We start from the raw sequence: 22230 nt of genomic DNA, 5'->3' as shown, positions 1-22230 counted from the left end.
ATAGTGTTCATTATTGATTACCTGCTCCAGCAGAAGGTCCTGCTCGTAGAGCCGTCGGAGCTCTTCTTCCTTTTGAAGCTCCTCTTTTACTCCAATCTGCTCTGCTACTTCATGCTTTGTATTCTCCATTTCTCTGCTGGTCTTGTATTCTTTTCTTCTCTTATCTTTTTCCACTTTCTGCAGCTGATCTGATAAACTGGCAGCTCTCTCTTGATCCTCCTTTTCTTCCTGATGTACAAAGTTCCACCTAAGACCAAAAAGACATATTTACAGTATCGCTAAAAACAAGTAACAGAGCTTATAGATTATCCTGAATCTGAGTCTCTGTACTTATTTTCTCCAAGAACATCATATCGCTCCAGGTTGGATCTGTTAATCTGCAGCTCTGTCTGTGGAGTTTCCCCTGGTAAGACGTTGGGCAGCTCGGGCACAGGTTGGTGCAGGTTGAGTGCGAGGCGGTCCTGGATATTCTGCAGCCGCTGAATTTGAGCATGCAATGAGGATACCAGGCACACCTTGGAGTGCCGCAATCCCAAAATGTGTTGATTCATCTCAGCCTGTTGTTCACAGATCTAATGGGTCAAAATAAGTACAAGTAATTTAATTATTTTCCTCTCAGAAATAAGCTTTTATGTCCACATTTTGTAATTTGCATGACAGATAAGAATAATTGTTTTCTCTTTGCAGTCACAAAACATACTGTAGTTGACAGGTTAGATTAAAACTTTTCCTAAAAAATGTACTAATGACACATTTTAAAATACTAAACTTCTTTGTAAAACATATTTATCATTATGTTCTTGTACAGGTTTTGGTTTGCACCAATAGTGAAATACTATAACGCAGTTAAAAACTACTGATGTAGCTGCTAATGTGGAAGAACAGTTTTGTTTAACTCAGGGTACCTCTCTCATCAGTTCACTGTTTTAGGTTCTAATAAAGTCTTGCTCTCTGGATTTGTAAAGGAAATTATGTCCAAAAGTGATCTTTTCATAAAGCTGCTGTGGATGATAATGAACATTTTGTTAGGGTTTGTTCTGTTTCCCCTCCCCCTTGTTTTTTTGTTTCTCTGCAGGGCTGTTGGGTGACGGGGGCGTGGCTGAGACCTGCAGCAACGAGGCACACCTGATCCTTGTTGATGAGCCTGATACAAAAGCTCTGTTCAGTCCTCTCCACGCTGCCAGAAAATTCCGTCACGCTCGGTAATGTTAGAGCTGTTTTGTTTGATCACTAAGGATTTTTGATACTTACCTGTTACCTCCTGTGCTCAGGATATCTTCTGTGCCTCACTGCGTTCCTGGGTCCGTCCACTCCCAGCTAGCCTCCGTCACCTCAGCCACTTCGTTTTTTTTGTAAAATAAATTCTTAAAGCTTTCCTGTCTCCGTCTCTGCTTTGGGGTCCAACTTGAATCCCTAACACATTTTTTTTTTTTTTTTTTTTTATACTGCCGCTACCTGTATTTCATCCAAGAATTGTTCCCATCCCCAAAAAAACTGCCAAAGTGTTATTTCTAGTGTTTTCGCAGACTTAAAGTTTTTGACAAAACAATGGTAGATGTTGATATTTTGGCTTTCCATGGAAACACCTAAATATGGCCAAAATTTACATTCCATCGTGAACTGCATAAACAATCCAGAACAAAAATAAAGTCAAATGAATCACTGTCTAGTCTAAAGTCAACAACAAACTTGTGAGCAGTAATTTCAACCTCTGTGATTAAATTCTTGCGTTTTATGTAAAAAACACATCTTCAATGTATCACATTTTTATCTGTGTTGTCAAAACAATCTTGGTTATTGTCCTCAGCAGTTTTGAACTGGGTACATTAAAATAAAAAGAGACATGATTCCAAAAGAGTTAAACTGGCAGAAATGTGTGTTTACATGTGCCTCCAAAGCCATGAGCTCTTCTTTTTTCTTCTCAATGCTTTCAATTTGGTTTTTGCTAGGGATGTCCCACATCTTTTCTCTGGCCTCCAGAAGTGCCTGTTCATCCTCCAGATTATCCTGCTCTTCTTCTGGTTTCTCCGAATAACTGAGAGAAGAAAAATCAGTGTTGTTACCATTTGATATTGCAATACTAAAACATCACAAGATGTATCGCCGAGGGTGGGATCTGATTAGAAAAAAAATGTCACACAATCTACTACACACCAGATTGTTTTTATTTATTAATTTTCCATTGAGTTCAAAGGTCATACCAAGACTAAGAATGTAAGTACAGAACTAAAGGCAAACAAAAGCATAGTTATTTTACTAACTGCAATTTATGTCTTTTTTTCTTTTCAAAAATATTTCATCATATCAAGCCCATTGTCATTTATCATATCATACTGTGAACCCAGTGTATCGTCTCATCCCAAGAATATATATGTATTCACAGAACATACTTTGTGCTTGTTTGAAACAGTATCTCAGCTAAACTCATCCAAGATACATCGCAAATCCTCCTGGATAAATCTTAAATCTGCTATCTATGTGTTATGAAATACTCCCCTGATCTGGCAATGCTTTGTTAGCCTAGCCTTTGATGCTTAAATAGTTCTGACTGATTGTCTGTTTTTAAAAGGCTTGAAATACAATCTCTACTTGTGACAACAACTCTGCTCTCAGTCTGCTGGTCTTCTGGAAGTTCCTAAAGTGTCTAAAAGCAGAACAGGAGGCAGATCATTCAGCTACCAAGCTCCTCGCCATTGGAACCAGCTCCCAGTCTTAGTATAGGAGGCTGCTTGTCTCTCCACCTTTAAGGCTAAACTCAAAACCTTTTCTAAAGCATATACCGTAAAATAGCGTTGACCTAACTACTAGGAACAAAGCCCTAAACCTAAAAAAATAGGAACTAAAAACTAAGATTATGTAGTAGAAAACCAACATTATATTCAAATACAATCCACCATCTACACATAGCTCTAATGGGCTGCAATGGGATGATGTCCAGTCAGACACAGTTGTGCCGGGTTGTAGACAACCCCCCACTTTTGTCCCTCCTAGCATAACCCATCATACTGCTCACACTGCTTCACATCATTTACACTGGTGTCCACCCCATATATCAATACGTGCGACCAGTACAAGACAAAACCTTGTCTGTAGTGGTAGCATTTCTGACCATGGTGGATGCTGCAAGACGTTTAATGTTAACCCAACCACTAGGAAGGAGTGTATCATAGTGTATCATGTTTTTCCTGCAGTCTGTGCCTTCTCCTCGCCCTCCGCTCTCTTTACTGTTTCAGGTGTCTTGATGCTGGAGATAGCGGTTCCTGATTGATGGCTCCCGGCTCAAATAGTCTGGGACACTCGGATGAACTGATCAATGGTTCGCTGCTCAACTAGTCTGGAACACTTGGATGGACTGTCCTTTTATCCTATTCAGTTTGTCCCTCTGTTCACTAACCCCAACCAGTCGAAGCGGATGGCTGCCACCTCTGAACCTGGTTCCGCTGGAGATTTCTTCCTATAAAAAAGAGGGAGTTTTTTCTTCCCACTGTCGCTAAATGCTTGTTCATATGGATCTTGTTGGGTTCTATCTTTCTTACTATGGACTATTTTTTGTTGAGTGCTTTGAGATGACTTTGTTGTAATTTGTGCTATAAAATTAAAGTTGAATTGAATTGAATTGAACAACTCACATTAGGGCCCATTCCTGCTTCCTCTTCTCAATTTTAGCTCGAGCTTGTTGGGCTTTCTCTGCAGCTTTCTGGAGTCTCTCCTCCTGCCGATCTCCCAATTTAATCTTTGCTCTTGGCACCACTGGCGGCACATCTGTATCTAGAGATGCACATGCAAAATGCACATACAGTACAGTGTGCGACTTTGTGACAATGGGTGTATTACACAGATTTTCTCACCCTCATGATTGTTGCTGTTTTTTGAAGTATGATTGAAGGTTTTTTTTCCTGATGGTGCAGTGTCTCTTATCTCATTACCCTGAGTGGGAGGACATTGATTCATGGCCTCAGGTAGAGGCTTGGCCACTGATGGGAGAGGGTAGGTGGACACTCTGTGGCTGCTGTGAATAGCAACCACTGTGACCACATTGATTTCCAGAGGGTTCCTATGAAATTGGAGACAATTAAAAGACAATATTATTAATGGAGAGGTGCGAAATATGAAATAATGTTATGAATTGCCATATCATTGAGTGATGGCTGCAAGTGATCCATGTTAGAACATCAAGTCACAAGTCGTAGGATCCTTTTCCCAACACATCAACAGTAGAAGGCAAGGCAAGGCAAATTTGTTTGTATAGCGCTTTTCATACACAGTGCAACTCAATGTGCTTTACATGATCAAAAACTGCAACAGAAAACATTTAACAGCCTAAAAATCAATAGGAACATTAAAATCAGCAACAAACACATTACGTTAACAGCAACATGACCAAAGTCTCCCTCTCAGTCATACGCAATAGAGAAAAAGAGAAGCTTTAACTTTGATTTAGAACTACAGGTAATACCCCGCAGAGATCCATATTCAAGGCTAGTATAGCACTCATTGGCAAAGGTTTTTCTAATGCTCTGGAGTTGTAAAATTCATTCAATTAAAAATATCTGGGTTTGGCAATTTTACAAGTAGCCTACTCAGCTACATGTGAAATTGCTTTTTAGAATCCAAGGTGAATCTTTGGTATTTAAGGTGTAAGTTAAGACTGAAGATGTAATCCCATAATAATTATTATTGCAATATAACATTTAGGTAAATTTGTATTTCTAAATACAGGAATATCTAGGTATTTGTTTCATGTATTTATTTACTATTTTTTATTTGTCTGGAAAATATTACAGGTAAAATTTTCCAACAACTAAATGGCATTATTTTAATCATTATCTTATGGTTGTTCAGTTATTCTTGAACCATTGCCGTTTGTCAAAGAAAGTCTTTTTAGGCATGATAAAGTAAAAATGCGAATCTTTGAATAAAATTATGTATTTTTCTTGAATCACTCCCTGGCCAAGATCCTAATGTGTATAATCTTCTTCTTAATACAACACACTTATTTTTCTGGTGACAATCAAGTTTTTGAAAAACTTAGTTCACAAATAACTGACACTTTTTTCAAACTGGGTTTAAGATATGATATCTTCTATTAGTCGCAAAGGGGGACAGTCAGGTGTTTCGAAAACATCTACTAGTATGGCTGCATTATTGAATTGCAATTGACATGAGGTAAAAGACAAATTTCCTTCCGAAAGAAGTGTCTCCATTATTTGAGAACTGTATGTGTCCGTTATCTATTAAAAGTAGACTGTATGAATAATTATTTGACTGTGTGTGTGTGTGTGTGTGTGTGTGTGTGTGTGTGTGTGTGTGTACCAGTCCTGTCGTTTTCTGAGTTCTATGCAGCAACGTTCCTCCTCCCAGGCCAACTCCCTCCTGACTTCTGAGACTCGCTGGGCCTTTAAATGCTCTGCTTGTTCATTAAAACCATGATTTATCTGCAACTCCTGCACATAAACAGACACACACACACACACACACAAATTGTAATTTGAATCAGAGTGATACACACAGATCGTATATTCAGATGTTTATGTACTGTATGTACCGTACCTCTGGTTTGAGGCAAACATGCTTTGGTAAGCTCAGGTTTTCATCCAGCACTTGTCTGAACTTTCTTTGAAGTTCATGGAGTTTCTTTTTTGTTTCAGTCACCGTTAGCGCAGCATCTCGCCGCACGTGGTCCTTTACCTGCCTCTGCTTGGCTGCCTCTAAACTAGATGAAGAAGAGGAAGGTGGTTGTTAGGAGTTCTCCAAGTTATCAATAAACATACCTGAATCTTTCAGAGATGGGTTTAGTGGTACAGAAATATAAATAGACATAGATAGAAAATTGTAGCCCTCTTAATATTTTAAACTTAAAGCACCTTCTGCAGGCTTTTATGCCAGGAATGGATATAATGCTGCATTTGATTGCACCCAAAACCCGGATAAATCAGACAGAACGAATTGGAAAAGTGCAATAAAACAGCCCTTGAGTTCGGGATGCCGACTCAGGAATTTGGGCAGGATGTAGGCAGCCCGAGTCGATCAAAATGACGTCTTAGCAAAATTGCACCTTACACCGTGAGATGTAAACAGTCACTTTCTCCTCAACTTTTACTTTTAAGTGTTGTCTAATTGAAAATGTAGAATAACTTTATAGTAGCATTTCCATTCCAATTTTGTTCATTTAAATTCTGCTCTGCATAATGATGCCCTATAATTCAATGCTTTCTTTCTACAGCCTATGGTTCAATGAAGCATGCAGGATTCCCCTCGCTAGTGCGTTTAAGTCATACTTAAAGTATATGACGTTTCTCTCTCTCTCTCTCTCACCCTCAAGTAGATAAAATATATAGGCATTTTGCTCCTTGAATAATATCAAAACAAACATCAGTTTTCTGAGCTTACTGAATGAAACACATTTAGCTCGAATTGACGACCTGGACCTTTCTGAGTTCCGAGTGCAATCGAACGCAGCATAACAGTAGTGCATGCCCCATTTGAGCTACCTTGCCTCAAATATATCAACAACAACATGTCCTTAGACTCTGAATACCGCCTACGAATGAAGTAAAAGACCACATTGAAACAACTCTCCTTCTACAGTATGTTTAAACACACGGAAAGTTGACCACAAATCCAAAATGTCAGTGTGCATATGTCATTAGCGCATGATAGTGATGAAGTGGAAGGCTCTACTAATGACAAAGTGAAAAGCAGAGTGATGTTGGCCCTTTAACTTTGTTCACGTTACTTCTACAACAGCGACTGTGATGGTTTTGTCATGTTTGCCTTGAGGGAGATGGCTGAACTCCCAAGGTTATATATGATGAACTAACTTATGGCCAAAGATAGCCTCATTTGTGTTAATAAGACTTCTGTAAGTGAGTCACAAAATAACTTAATATCAACATCAGGAGTTGGAAGACATTGTGGATGACTGCAGCACTTGCTACCACCTCAAAGGAGAGGAGCGAGCAAGAAGGAAATTCAGATTCAGAAACTCACATTCTTGCTCACTAAAGAAAATAAAGATGTGCGTTCTAACCCTTCCATTATTGTTTCATTTTCTATTGCATGATTTTGCAAGATGCGCGTATGTTGTAATACATATCTGAAAATATATGGGGAAAATGTTTTATTTTCAAAAAGTGCCAATAATAATCTATCTATATATCTATCTGTGTGTGTGTGTGTGTGTGTGTGTGTGTGTGTAAAAAACATCCAAAATATGTTTAGAACTAAAAATGAACTTTCTTCTGTTGATTCTTGTTTTTTTTTATTTTTTTATTTTGCCATTAAAAGACCTTACTGTTTGTGATCTAATTACTTCATGACTTTGATGCTTTAAACCAGTGCTGTTCAACTGGCGGCCCATGGGCCACAACCGGCCCACTCCTCAAACTCAACCGGTCCGTGTCCCATCTATCCATAGTTAGTGAATAAATTGTTTAATGTCCGTTAAAAACTGTACACACAAGGCTTTGCGACACTTTACGGCACTTTGCGACACTTTAAGGCACTCTGTGACAGTTTGCGGCACTTTGTGACGTTTTCCGGCACTGCTGCTTACAGCGCCTAATATGAGAAGGGTCTGTTGCTCATTATGGAAAGGCGCTTCAGATAATCGGAAGGCATGGCACATTCAAAGGAAAATGTCTGGCGGCACTTCAAGACGACCCATGCCAACTGTGACAACGACTATCCATCGGATAGGATCGGATTGTGTGCAAAATAGCCTTTATAAAGTGTTACCACTCATATCATGTACAATAACACGGGCGACCGTACAAGAAAGTGCTCCATTTTCTTTCTCACTGTTTCTCTGTTTTAATGTTGTCCTACAGTCTTTGTCACAGTCTTATAATTCTGGCCTGCGCAACCGCTTGAACGTTAAAAAATTGCATTCTCTCATATTTTTTTTTTAAAATAATTGTTTTTAGGTGTAGAGTTTGCCTCTATATTATGACATGAGTGCATACAAAGTAGTAAATTAAAAGATAATTATTTTTGTGTAGTTGAATATTGCAATAATAATGTATGTGTCAAGTGTCTTTATAACGTCATGGCTTCCCACACTTGAAAAAGGAAGGACTTGACCAGACTCAGGATTTCACTCGTTCTTACTTTTATTCTTTCCAGTGACAAGAAAGGTGAAAACCTTTGAACACAAAACACAATGTAAATAAGTTCATAATTTGTCATCAAACAAGGTAAGTTCAAATAAACACAATTTCACATCATACCATACATTTAATTTGGTAAAAGTATATTTGAAACTTTTTTTTACTAAATCAATGCAGGTAAGTAATCTGTAAAATTAGGCATTAACCAAACAGAAAACTAGGTCTACTTTTATATCCTGAAACCATTTTCCTTGTTTTATATCAATTATAGATATTACAATTTCAATTTAACAATTTCTCAACAGAAATACTTTTATATTATACTATTTCTACACATAAATCAAATATTTTCACTCTGAATTTTACATGAGGAAAATTTGCTATATTTTAAATACTAACTTACTTCAGCCCTTAAAGCAAGGGTAGGCGATTTCCTCCAGAAACACTTTTTAAGTTTTTGGTTGAGATTTTCTTTATGTCCTGACAGAAATTAAGATCTTATGTGCTCTGAAAAAGGAACGGAAAAAATCTGTTAACTGTAGCAGCTGTAAACCTGTATTAACTTCGGCCAATGGAAAAAAACGAACCTTTCATTTTTAACCAATCACATCTGCCTGTGTGTGTTTAATGTTTCTGTTTGTATCATGTTTACTGTGAAGAGTCGAAATATGAGCCAAATAAGAACACACTGCAGAGTTAGAGGCAGCATGTCACTGTTAGACATAATGGAACAGATGCATTAAATAGTTTGGTTCAAGTTTAGTTGAAGGTCTCTGTAAGGTGTTGTTCCTGTGTGTGAGCCTCAGCAGCTGATTTATTTCCTTTGCTTTGTTTCACATCAGCCCAAATATCAACATGAAGTGGAATAAAGAGGACTGGAAGCATCTCCATTCTGAGGGTTCAGATGAGTTGAACAACCTCCCAAAGTCAATCTTCTCCTGATGTTCAAAAGCCAGTTTCTAATGACGTAAGACATCATGAAACACAAATTGTGCTTTATATTCCTGTGTCATTATTTTATCAGTGAATTTATATTGTTGTGAACACTGTTGTGAACAGATACCTCAGTCAACGGGTAAGTTAGTTTGTTCCTCCATGAATCATTTGTGATCTTTAATCTCTCGTCTTCAGTGTGTCTTTGACTGAAGCTTTTCTTGTTGTCCATCCTCAGAGTAAATCTTTGTCACCAAGGAAAAAATAATTATATAATGCTGAGGCCAAAGTGGATGCTCTTCTCCAGTCCGTTCAGAACCCTGGCTGGACTAACAACATCAAATGTAAGTCTACTATGCAGACATGTTGACACAGCAACCTTAAAGATAACGGTGAAAGTGTGTAATCAGCTGACTAAAAGTTTGATGTGTTTGGTTTTAGAGAAACAAAAGGAAACGAAGTCGGACCAAAGCTGGGAAAGCTGAGATGTTTGCAACAACACCCCAACATCCATCTGATTGGACTCAGTAAACATGGAAACCAACCAACGACACTACACTCATCAGCAGCAGCAGTACCAGAGCTGAATTTGGGCCGGGTCCTGCCGGAGCAAGATTATTTTGTAAATTTAGGTTTTTTTTAATTATATTTGATATATTTTAGGGTAGGCACTGTACGTAGATGACCTGAGACTATTGAGTCACTTGTAACAGATCGTTATAGAAACCAAGTGCTCCATATTTCTGTGCTCCATAGCAACCTGCACAAACAAACCAACTTGCCTTTGAAGTGCAGCTGACTTTCATCTCCAGCATAGAAAACCTTCATTCTTCAGTTATTTCAACAGAAATGAATCTCCCTTAATATTCTCCATTGCTATTTGATTTTGAGAAAACTTTGTGTTTTATCTGCACCAAAAGTTTGCAAAACAGCTTTCAGACGACTTTTTCAAACAACTCAAAGTAAGAGATTTTAATGTGAGATTATGCTTCCAAACTTAATGTGACAGCGGCCTGCTTCTAATAGTTTCTACATAAACATCTTAGAATTGATCAATACAAACAAATGCAATGTAACCATTATTGATATCAATGAGATGTCTTTCATCTTTGCTGTGATAAATTTGAGCAGCTGTTTAGCAGTCAACCATGTTATTATTGAACATAGGTTAGTGTGTGAATTATTACACTGCAATAGATCCCAGTTAGTGTGTGTTAATGTTTCTATTTGTATCATGTTTACTGTAAAGAAACTAAACATGAGCCAAATAAGAACACACTGCAGAGTTAGAGGCAGCATGTCACTGTTAGACATAATGGAACAGATACATTGAATAGTTTAGTTTAAGTTTAGTTGAAGGTCTCTGCAAGGTGTTGTTGCTGTGCATGAGCCTCAGCAGCTGATTTATTTCCTTTGCTTTGTTTCACATCAGCCCAAATATCAAGATGAAGTGGAATAAAGAGGACTGGAATCGTCTCCATTCTGAGGGTTCAGATGTGTTGAACAACCCCCCAAGTCAATCTTCTGATGTTCAAAAGCCAGTTTCTAATGACGTAAGACATCATGAAACACAAATTATGCTCTATATTCCTGTCATTGTTTTATCAGTGAATTTATATTGGTAGAAGTTAAAGGTATAAGAAAATGGTGAACGCACAATATGAAATGAAATATGATATAGGGCTCACAATAACTAATACTCACAATAAAATATCAAAAATGAAAAAAACAAACAAAAAACAAACAGATTTGTTGAAAAACAGAAGTTCCAAGGACAGTTTGGTCGGTCGCTGTTTCATCCCGACACGCAACCGACGGAGCATCTATCATGTAAACACTGCGTCTGAGTTACTAACAGTGCTTGTTTGTGATGCAAGATGGTGCCAAAACATCACATGATCTTGTTCTCTGCCAATAGTAAAAATCAATTGTAATAGTGGGTTTTTAACACATTGAGGGTAGTCACTCCGACATTTTACAACAAAATACAACAAATTGAAATACTTTGACTAAAATGTTGAGAGTTGTACCAGGATCAATCAACAACACTACTTAGTACCAAAATACATATGTATTCAGCAGAAAAAGTGCTTTTGGGGTGAGGTACTCTTTAAAGATGAGGCTTTGGTTCAATAGTTCTTTCTCTAACTTTGGATGATTGATGCCAATATTGTGGTTCTCTGCATGATTCATGTAAAATGCTTGTAAATATCACTGATCTAATGCTTACATTACCCTGTTACTAATACATGATGTCACTGATCTGCTCACTGATCCTCTTTCCTCCCTCAGATCCTGGAGGACATTTTTGATTTTGATTTTTTTGAAGAGCAAGAACGGCAGGAGTGTATTGATGAGGTAAAAATCTTGACCCTTTCTGTTCTTCTGTAGAATTATCTACTTAATAATGTGACTGTGCCCAACACTTTCAGGACCAAACAGCCGTAATTGGTGGCCAATACGGGGTCCAACAGAATCATCTTTCCACAGTCCTTCATGATCACGCTTATGCTACCAAAAAACTTCAGGGCCAGACACACTTCACCCAAATTATGGACGCCTTGCCTGAAGCTGAGAACCGGTAACCACAAAATCCAGGAACCATAAATGTCCCTCCTGTTCCTAATGTCGTCCACATGCAGGATGCACAATAAGTATGTCTTGTGACTGACTCGTGACCATGCTTTTACACTGTGTATTTGTGATTTGTTCTCTCAGAAGGAAGGAAAAGGTGACACACAAGCCGTATGTTAAAAAGCCCCTCAACGCTTTCATGCACTTCCTAAAAAAGAACAGGGCATCTGCGGAGGCGGAGTTGGGCACGAGGACGAGTGCTGTGGTGAATAAACACCTCGGTCAACGGGTAAGTTCATTTGTTCTTCCAGGAATCATCTGTGATCTTTAAACTCTGGTCCTAAGTGTGTGTGACTGATGCTTTTCTACAGTGGAAATTGTTGTCACCAGAACAAAGAGAAGTATATGTTGAAGAGGCCAGAGTGGATTCTCTCCTGCACTTATTTGCGAACCCCGACTGGAGTAATAAAATCAACTATGTAAGTCCACATACATGTTGACACAGCAACCTTAAAGATGACGGTGAAAGTGTTTTATCAGCTGACGAAAAGTTTTATGTTTGATTTTAGAGACACAAGAAAAAACGAGTGTCGCCCAAAGTTCGTGAGGAGAAAAAGAAATAATCACCCCAGCATCCATCAGACAGGAATCAGAAAACATGGACACCACTCAACAACCCTACATTAATCACCATCAGCGGCACCAACAGCACCTACTGGACTTTCTCTCTCTTCTATTGTAAATCACACGTTTTGTAAATAAAATGTCAAATTAAATATTTAAGTTTTTTATTTAAAAATACAAACGTGAACTCACAGACACACACCACCTGTTTCTACACATGTCTAACTACCCCTTTTTAAGTTAAGTATTTAAGCAAATAATACGTCCACCATCACTAACCACTAAAGGTGAAAGTAACAGATTTACAAATACTCACGTTACTGGAATTGAGTTGCTTTTATGGTACATGTACTTTTTAAGTGATTAACAGACATTGTGAAACTACAAAAAATGAAATGACCAGACAACAATCAAATGCATCACATCATAGCCGACCAACCAGATTAAACGTAATGCACTGTGCCAAAACAGCATTAGATGAAGGTATTTAGTAATTAAGTTCCAAATTGCAAGATTAGGTTTCTTCCTTTTTAAATTTATACATGAGATGTTTACTGTATGCAAGGGAACCGTGGTAAGATTTATCACCAAAAATAAACGTGGGGATGAAAGTAACAAGAAACCTTTACTGTAATATTTAATTAAGCTTATTTTTAATTATACTTGATTTTTTAATTATGTATGACTTACATGTACTTGTACTTGTACAATTTCATTCAGTACTTCTATTTGAGTAGGATATATCAGTACTCTTTACTCCTCTGCTTACTTAAATAAAATGTATAACAGAGTGATTTATCACCTTCAAATAACAGGCCACACACACACAAGAGCCAAACTGAGGAAATCAACTTGAAAACCAACAAATAAAAGTATGGAGCTATTTTTAGTTGAGATAATACAGAATATCACAACAGGGACACTGAACATAAGGAATATTCACACTGTTAAAACAGTCTACAGGAGTTTTACTAGTTACAACACAAAACCCAACAAATTAAAGAAAAAGTGCAGTTTCTATCGAATTCTAAAGAAATCAAAAGTGATACTTCAAATCAAGTAAAAACCCTTCTATGCATTCGTCTATGCCGGGATACCACATCCCACAATGCAATGTGCCAAACTTTTCCAACAATGTCAATAAACCAAATGTTTACAGTGGACATCAAAACAAAGTTTCGAGCAACAGTTTCAACCTTTTCCATCTTTTTTTGCTGATCATTGGTTTATCGATCTGTGAGGCCACAGCTATACCTCTGTTTTAGATACTTTTGTCACTTACAGAGATGTCTTGTTTGCCACAGCTCATCGGCTTTATTCATCAACAGCTAACGACTCATTTGATTAACATCATTCAGCACGTACATGTTATTGTAGCTGAATGGAAGCCAAACATAAGTAAGTCATTAAAATGTGCCGAGTATGATTAAAATATCTGCACAAGTTAAGTCATTTTTTTTTAAACAATTTGAGGCCATTTTGGCTTATTTTTACCCTTTTTCTGCAGCTACGTCAAACTTTCCATATTTTATCCTTTTTTCTTGACATATTTTTGCTCCTTTTAATGCATTTTTGCGACATTACTCCCATTTCTGCCACTTCCCCATCACATTGAAATGCCTTTTCTGCACTGATAAACCCTTTCCACCACTTTTACACTTAATGTCACATATGTTGACCCATTATTGTTACTGTTAACCTCTTTTCACCATATTTCATGCTTACTTTTGCCAATTTATCCACATTCACGCCAGTTAAAATTGTTCTCACATTTCTGCCAATTTTAGACCAATATTGTCTAAAAAAAAAAATAAAACATAGCGGACCGGACCAGCCCACCAAGACGATGCCCACCCATGTATATTAGGGCTGGTACCTCACGATATGATACTGTCATTGCCCACGGTAACAATTATATCACGATACAGCGATATCATATATTATGATATCTGTCACTGAAAAAATTCAGAATTTATTGACTGCACTGAATCCATTTCACAGGAAATACAAAACATTGTATGAATGACAGACAAGTAAAAAAAGTGTATCTTCTTAACACACACACACGCACATGTGCACGCGCACACACACACACACAAATCACCAGCCCTGCACTAAGAAATGTTAAACACTAAATAAACAGGTTTTTTTTGCACCCGCACATATACCCCTTTATAACACTGCAGAGTATGCACACCTCTTTGTACATCCAACCTTCAAACACATACTTCTTTGGCCATAATTGACAACTCTACTTAAGCCTCCACTATATGAATACATACTTCCGACAGGCACTGTACTTGTAGTTGTAATGACGGTTTTATCAATAACTTATTTGACCATTGGAGGTTTGCTGTTGTGGGTCAGAGAAGAGGATGCTCTATTTAAGTCAAAATAACACATAGCATAGCATACAGCATTCCCCAGTGGCTTGTAATCCTCTGCTCTTCTCATCGTTGCCCTGCCCCCGCCCCCAACACACCTAAATATCAAAACATCAGTGACTTGCAGTCAGAGTAGGCAAAGAAGGCAGTGCCTACCCAAGGGTCAATTTGTTTTATTTATAATATATTTATAAATTATTTATTTTTCCATTTCCGATAGCCTACAATACCTATAAGTTTGAAAGTGTCCGCATTTTGAGTGTTTCATAGCCCAAATTACTAAACATCGCTATTTCCTGGAACGGCTGTGTCAAAGAGCAACCGTAGCAGTGGAGGCAATCAATGAGGCAACCAGGCTCCAGAGTTTTGATGCATCAGGTTTTTGTCTTTTTATTTTCCATTGGCACCACAAGCACAGTGCATTTCAATCTCCACTCAACTCACTACTGACCAGAATGGAGGTCCCTATATACAGGTCCATCTTTAATTAGCCTGTACCAAGCATGGGGTGACATTTGATTTACATATTAAAAGTACAACATAAATATTTACACAAATAATTCTTAACAGACACCATCATAAACAATAACCCTCTATTAATATAATTACCCTTATTCAGATCCCCTAAATGATTAAACTAATTATTTACATTGATTTCTAAACATCAAGCTCCCCTGTTCCTTAGTCCCTCTTGGTCTCTCCCACCTGGAACTATAAAAAGGTGTCCACAGCCCCCGGGGAATTCTTTCACCAGGACACCACAGGAAAGAGGAAGAGGCCATGCACAGGTAAGCATTGCTGTATTGCATTTCAATTCAATTCAATTCAATTCAAATCTTTATTTCGGACACAGCGGCGGTCCATAGAAACAACAAAGTACAGAAGACATACACATGTACACCAAAACAGACAGATATTCCAATATCACATATTTACGTATAAGCTAAAACGCCAATGCCTCCAGAGCCTTGAAGTGAACCGAAGTGTACTCAGGGCAGGGTTTGCCAGTGCAGAAATGATGCCATTTTCAGATTTAGATATTCTACACATAAAGCTGAACATAAGGTTCCTGAGTACAGCAGGACATGTAGAAACACCAGCACTCACAAACATTTGGCTTGCACTGCTCCGTCTCAGCACATTGAGCAGCATCCTCAGGCCATCATTATATGCCACCTTAAGTCTCTGCATGGAACTCCTTTTGTAGTGCCGCCACAAGTGGGCAGTATACATTGGGGTGAAAAACGTTTTAAAAAGAGTTATCTTAACAGGCACAGAGCACATACTAAATTTTCTCTTCAGCATATTAGCCTGTGCATACATCATACGGCATTGTCTTTGTATATCCCTATCATCAGACAGGTCGTCACTCAAATAATGTCCAAGGTATTTAACTTCCTCACACATTTTAAGGACAGTACCAGAGAGAGAGAAGACAGGAAATGATAACTCTTTGTCTTCCTTGCTTCTGACGATCATTATGTTACTCTTTTTACCATTAAATTTAATGTCAAAGTCAGAGCCATATTGGGAACATATTCTGAGTAACTGCTGGAGGCCAGCACTGGATGGACACAGGACAACCAGATCATCTGCGTACATCAGGTGGTTCACAACAGCATCTCCAACCATACAGCCTGTTCTGCAACTGTTCAGTTGGTTGGATAACTCATCCATATAAATATTAAAAAGAAATGGAGATAAAATACCCCCCTGCCTAACTCCATTACATACGTTGAAGGGAGCAGATGTAAAATCACCCCATTTCACGTACATTGTCTGGTGTGAATACCAGAAAATGAGGATTCTTATAAGTGACATAGGAACCCCTCTATTTTGCAATTTAAAAAATAATTTTTCATGATTCACACGATCAAAGGCCTTAGAGGCATCAATAAAACACATAAAAATCGTGGAATTTTGTCTGTTGTAAAAGTCTAGAATCTCTTTAAGAGCAAAAATACATGTATCTGTCCCATGTTTAGGTTTAAAACCAAACTGGTTGTTGGAGGTCAGGATAAACTGTTCCAGCCTATTCAATATTGTCCTCTCCAAAACCTTGGATAGGATACTGGCCAGGGCTATAGGCCGGTAGTTATCTGAACTGTTAATTTTCCCAGATTTATTTTTGATAATTGGCATTAGTAAAACAGATAAAATAGAATCAGGTAAAATACCATGGACTAAAAACCCCGTAAAGCAGATGGCAATTAGGGGACAGAGTTTTCTGCTCGCAAATTTTAAGTGCTCCGCACTCAATCACACCCAGAATAAGAGAACATATTTAATGGTTTTATCTATCATGTCACTGCTAAGTTATTTATCAATTATCTTAAAATGTATTTTCTGTTTTTATCACTAGATGAATGCTGAAACCCTGTGGCCTGAACCATGTGCTTCATCACCTGTCTTCATGATGTCAATTTAAGCAAATTCATTAAATCACTACAACAGAATGTGTCTTCTTAATTTCATTAAGCACTGCCAGTCTGTTCACACAATTTACCATGTATACATTATAACAGTCCATGTGTAACGTCACCTCGTCGTTACAGGCTGCAGTCTCACGCTGCTGTAAGGCAGGAGGAGGCCACGCCCTCTCCGAAAAGCACATTGCTGCTCTGCCTCTGTTGCCATAGCATGTTTTTATGTGTTTGCACATGCACAGTCAGTTCCCCAAGATGAAAACCATTTACGTAAAAAGGCAGCTCTCTATGCTGTCTATGGACGTAACCGTTCTATACTAAATGCTATACGTACGGTGCATTAGTGAATTGATATCACGTGACCGCGGCTGCTACGTTCTCTAGCTAGTGGGCGGGATAACACTACAGGCAGGATGACAGCGCTAGAGACAATAAAGAAACTTTCTTTTGAGGAAAAACAACAGCTTTTAAAAAATGGGAGAACAACACCTGAGTTACCAGACCTTCAGCAATGGTAAGGTCAGAAAATTGTATTGTATTGTGTTTTTCACAGTGAATGGAAGGATTGCGCCGTGTTTCTGTGTTTCCAACACAATCAACGAATGTGCTGCCATGTCATGATATCTATCTTGTTGGGAGAGTATGGAGGCTGTATTAAATATTTGTTTATGTTTCTTTAATGGTGTTTCACGATGTTGATTTTGTTAGATAGCTAAATGCTTCTTCATGTGGATCTTGTTGGGTTTTTTTCTTTCTTATTATGAATTTTATATTTTGATAAACGCATTGAGATGACTTTGTTGGAAATTGCTTTATAAAAATAAAGTTGAATTGAATTGAATTGACACTTGCCAGCAGAAACATATGAAATTGTCTTTGGTGGTCTCGATTTGCAACCCCCTGCCTACCCAACCCTACTGGTCACGGCATGTCACTGCAAAACATTTAGCTGAACAGTCTAAACACTGACCTGTAGGCTGCTGGGTCCTCAATGTCCAGAACCAGTGACTTGCTCTCTAGACCCACCTGTTAATTTAAATATCATGTAAGTGTCAACACATTTTAATTATGTTGGTTACATGAACATCAAGACTTTGCAAAGGTGTGTTATAGAAACTCTCTGTGGTGACAATGTACAAAGTCTAAATAGTTGAGATAAAAAAAAAAAAAATCAGATATTTTGATGCACCGTAGGCTCAGTTTTGAATGTATCAAAAATCTGTGTGGATCAGTCTGAAGATGAGCTGTAGCAAGTTTAGACTTCATAATTTGCAATTGATTTAAAAGTAAAAACATTTCTTCAGTGCCATTTTGGTGAAAGTCGCAAATCTGTTGCACATATTGTTGATTTGTTGTGAATTTTCAACATTTTTACCTTTAGAGACTTGCTGTAGCACCACCTTTAGGACTATTGGCCTGATGTTGCAGCTGAGGCAATCTGACATGGGACTAGACCTTTGTGGAAAACATTGGTGATTGTTCGAGCACAGGAAGCATGATTTGCTTCAAGGAAGAAAAATAACATGCAGGATACAATAGGTTTTCACAAACTTAGGCTGCCGGCACCTAAAAACCTACTTGGTCATTTAATTTAATTGATTCATTATTGAATCAACTAGAACGCATATGATCAATAGAAATGAGGAGAAATATTGTATATAAATAATCCATAAAAATGATGTGTATGCCTGCATGCACATGTGCACATCATCTGAAAGGGTAGAAAAAAAACTTGTTCTAGGTAAACATTGCGGTGCGTCATTTGTTGTCCTTCCAATTGTTATTCTTGTTACCAACATCATTTTTCTTTGTATTGTTAACAAAAACATGCTGTGGCAGGTGTTTCAAGTAGCATATCCATCAAAAATACATAAGGCTTATTAATATGACCGTTGTCATGCAGAATGCTAATTGAAAGGTATACTGACACTTGGTGAAGGAATCATGGCAGCCTTTCTCTGCAGGCTGCTCTGTAGCTCCTCTGGTGGACGCCTTGTAAAGGAAAATATGTTCCCGTCATCTCCAGCAGTTAAAACAAAGAGGTCGTCATGGCTGCAGCGGATGTGGTGCAGTTGTCCATTCTGATTATCATGGAGGCTGAGGACCCAGTAAGATTGCATGGAGGTGAGGCTGAGGTCACCTGGTTGCAGAGGGTAAACTCTGATGGAACCTGAATGCATGCCACAGAGCAGCAGCTCTCTGCTGGAGCTGTAAAACACCAGGAAGGACAAGTCAGGTATAAAGTGGAATTTTGAGGTATACTGGTAAACAACCTTCAATCGCACACACAATTAATCATCTGTTAAATCAGGGTTTTAACAAAGCTGCCTGATGTTTTAACTGTCAGAGGGGATTTTAAAAAGATACACTTACTCATCTAATCAGTTAAAATGTCTATGAAGTTTCTCTTAACATGATTCTGATGTTGAGTGTAAATAAAAGTGGGACGATATTTCAAGCGACAAGATATCACGGTATTAAAACGTCACAAAGTGTTACATTGAGTGGTATCTCTTGGGGGAGTCAGATTAAAAAATAAATCCACATGATCTCCTATACACCAGATTGTTATGATTAGTTTTTATTTTTCATTGAGTTAAAAAGTTCATACCCCGAGTATGTAAGTATTTTCAGGGTTAATTAAAGTGATATAAAACCATTATTATTTTATAGTTATTAGTCCAACTGCATTTTCATTGCCTTTTTTTCCTTTAAAAAATATGGTATTGCATCGTTTGAGTTCAGGATACGATACAATGGATGATAATGGGCTCACTCTGTGTATCATCCCGCTCCTAATAGTAAATTAAAGTCCAGTGTTAATATACAGGAAAGGGCTGGACTTGTGTCCAAAAACTCTGAACGATTTAATACAATAAAGCTATAAAATCTTGTTTTGTCATCCATCTGAAGTTAAACAAGATCCTCTAAAATATTGACAGATATTTGAACATGGACATCATTTTCAGCCTTTCAGCTCTGCAAACTGAATTTATAATGAAAGAGTCAACTTGTTAGTTTGATCTCCGTCTACCTGAAGGTGATTGAGCAAATTGGGTCATTGTCTGCATTGTGGATTGGTAGAAAGTGAAAAGGTTCATCCTTTCGCTTTTCTGGTTCCTCGTCTTGATTCTCTGAGAACTTACAATGATACAAATAACCTGAGTCAAAGCCACCCTGTGCGACAAAGAAAAGAACAAAAAGATTCAGTGTCATAATAAAACTCCTCAATAATACTCATAGGTTATATTGGCTCATAAAAATGATATTATAACCATAATCATTTATAATAATTAACTCAAAAATCTGCCATTCTTTGTTGTGTTTAAACAGAAACAGTTAGCTAGTAGCAACAAAAAATGTAAGGTACAGTGGTCTATGGAATATAGACCACAATAGAGAAGGGTGTTAGACATTCCTGAATATTTTTCATCAAATTTGATTCTTTGAGACATTCCATAAAAATATGTGTCTATGAGTACCATGGAAAGCCAGAAATGGTCTGGCTCTGAATAGAAACCACAATAGAGAGGACTTGGAGGATCTGGAGTGTAGATTGGTGGTAACTCTTCCTCCTTTTCTTCCTCTTCTTCTTCGTCTTCTTCTTGTTTAGCATCAATCAAGGTTAAAAGCTCTTTTGCCTTTTTCTTCTTCTCCTCTTTTAAAGCTTGAAGTCTTAAAATTTCTTCCTGTCTCTGTAAAAGCAGCAACGCACATGACACAACTCATCTTCATTCAAAGGAGTTTTTTTTTTTTTTTTTAAAAAACCTTTAAACAATGTCTTTGGGCTTCAGACCTTGATTCTAGATTTGATACTCTGGAACCTGAATGACCTCCTGTGCAGCTCAGGCAGCAGGAAGGTTTTAAGTGGCTCCTGATCCTTGGGATTGGGACAATTCACTTCAACCACATGCCCACTCCAACACAGAATGAGCAGTCTGTTATTGCTCTGTGTTAAGACAACAAAGAAAAAATCGATTGAATAGTTGTTTTTTTCAGCAGACACAATCGTTGCAGCACTATATGGTGAGGATGTTGAATAAGACTTACATGGGATGCAGGAGACCACTCAAGTGCCTGCACTGGGCTGGGAACATGGATGAAGCCGATAGGAAGGTACTTTTCCCCAACAGAAAAGAAGAACACTGTTCCGTCTGCGCTCTGAGTAGTTACAAAAAAAGACTTAAGGTTAGAAATGTTTTATTTATTCATTACTCGACTATTTAAACTCACCAAGCTACACTTGCTGAAATTGCACTGGAAAATAAAGAGGTTACAATGTTTACAATATAGTTCGTTATTGATGTGTCATAGTGGTTTAAGTTCTTGTTAAAGACAGTTCACCTGTATAACAGTCATAATCAGAGGAACAAAAATCTGACATCTACGTTCATTATTTGAGACTCGGATTTTATAAATTAAATATAGTACATGTTTTCAGACTTGGAGAACAAGGGATAAATCCACAAGGATAGGCAGTGTAGTGATATAATCAAAGGGCCGTGTATTCTAATGTTTAGCAATGTCACAAAGTTCTGTTTTAATCTATTTTAGATATGCTTTCAGAGTAGTAAGATGTCTAAAGGTAGGATTGTTTACATCAGTGGTTCCCAAACTGGAGGATGTCATGAATGAATTAATTCATTTTATTGCATAATTGTGACCATTACCAGCCCTCTCTAAGGAAGGATAAGAAACACTTAATTAAAGGGAGAATATAAAAACAGAGGGCAGTGTTACACCTAAGTGAGGAGAAAGGGAAGAGGGAGTCAGCGTAGGAAAATGGTTCGGGGTGGGGAAGAACTGAGAACTGTCAGTTTTATTGTTGGACTTAAACTCATGATGTAACACCTGCTTATTTTTCATTATATCATATCATATACAGTATCATATCTACAGCAAAATTCAATAAAACTGCACAACTAAACCTCTTCTTACCCCTGTAGCCAGGATCTCCCCATTACGCTCATAAGCCAGTGCAGTTACAGATTCACTGTGAGGTTTAAAGGCCTGTTTGAGGCGCAGTTTGCCATCTTCTTCACAGCTGCTTCTGGATAGCGCATACAAACTCTGAGGTCTGTATAGCTCCAATAAACGAACGACTCCATCCTCAAAGCCCGTTGCAAGCAGACCACTGCTCGCTTTCACCTAACAGTTGAAACCAGAAAAGTATTGATGATG

General features: G+C 37.9%; 1 protein-coding gene and 1 long non-coding RNA gene across 2 annotated transcripts in view; one reads left to right on the top strand and one right to left on the bottom strand.

Annotated features, from left to right (window-relative positions):
• LOC114473681 (cilia- and flagella-associated protein 44-like) overlaps positions 1–22230 on the bottom strand; it is a 44013-nt gene that overhangs the window by 13136 nt on the left and 8647 nt on the right. Inside the window, exons 10-23 of the mRNA XM_028463446.1 lie at positions 21988–22197; positions 21100–21210; positions 20846–20998; positions 20532–20744; positions 20084–20226; positions 18978–19257; positions 18020–18075; positions 5551–5713; positions 5314–5444; positions 3849–4054; positions 3630–3768; positions 1885–2035; positions 331–572; positions 22–247 (exon numbers count right to left, since the gene is read on the bottom strand). Coding sequence (XP_028319247.1) covers positions 22–247; positions 331–572; positions 1885–2035; positions 3630–3768; positions 3849–4054; positions 5314–5444; positions 5551–5713; positions 18020–18075; positions 18978–19257; positions 20084–20226; positions 20532–20744; positions 20846–20998; positions 21100–21210; positions 21988–22197 — 2424 coding nt within the window. The remainder of the gene's footprint in view (positions 1–21; positions 248–330; positions 573–1884; positions 2036–3629; positions 3769–3848; positions 4055–5313; positions 5445–5550; positions 5714–18019; positions 18076–18977; positions 19258–20083; positions 20227–20531; positions 20745–20845; positions 20999–21099; positions 21211–21987; positions 22198–22230) is intronic.
• LOC114473094 (uncharacterized) lies at positions 11766–12325 on the top strand. Its single transcript, XR_003675217.1, has 3 exons — positions 11766–11904; positions 11987–12094; positions 12185–12325. It is a non-coding gene; the product is annotated as an uncharacterized LOC114473094 (long non-coding RNA).

Source organism: Gouania willdenowi, chromosome 12, assembly GCF_900634775.1.
Source record: "Gouania willdenowi chromosome 12, fGouWil2.1, whole genome shotgun sequence".
Classification (NCBI taxonomy): Eukaryota; Metazoa; Chordata; class Actinopteri; order Blenniiformes; family Gobiesocidae; genus Gouania; species Gouania willdenowi.
Note: the sequence above shows the minus strand (reverse complement) of the source record. Positions and strands in the feature narration are given on the sequence as shown.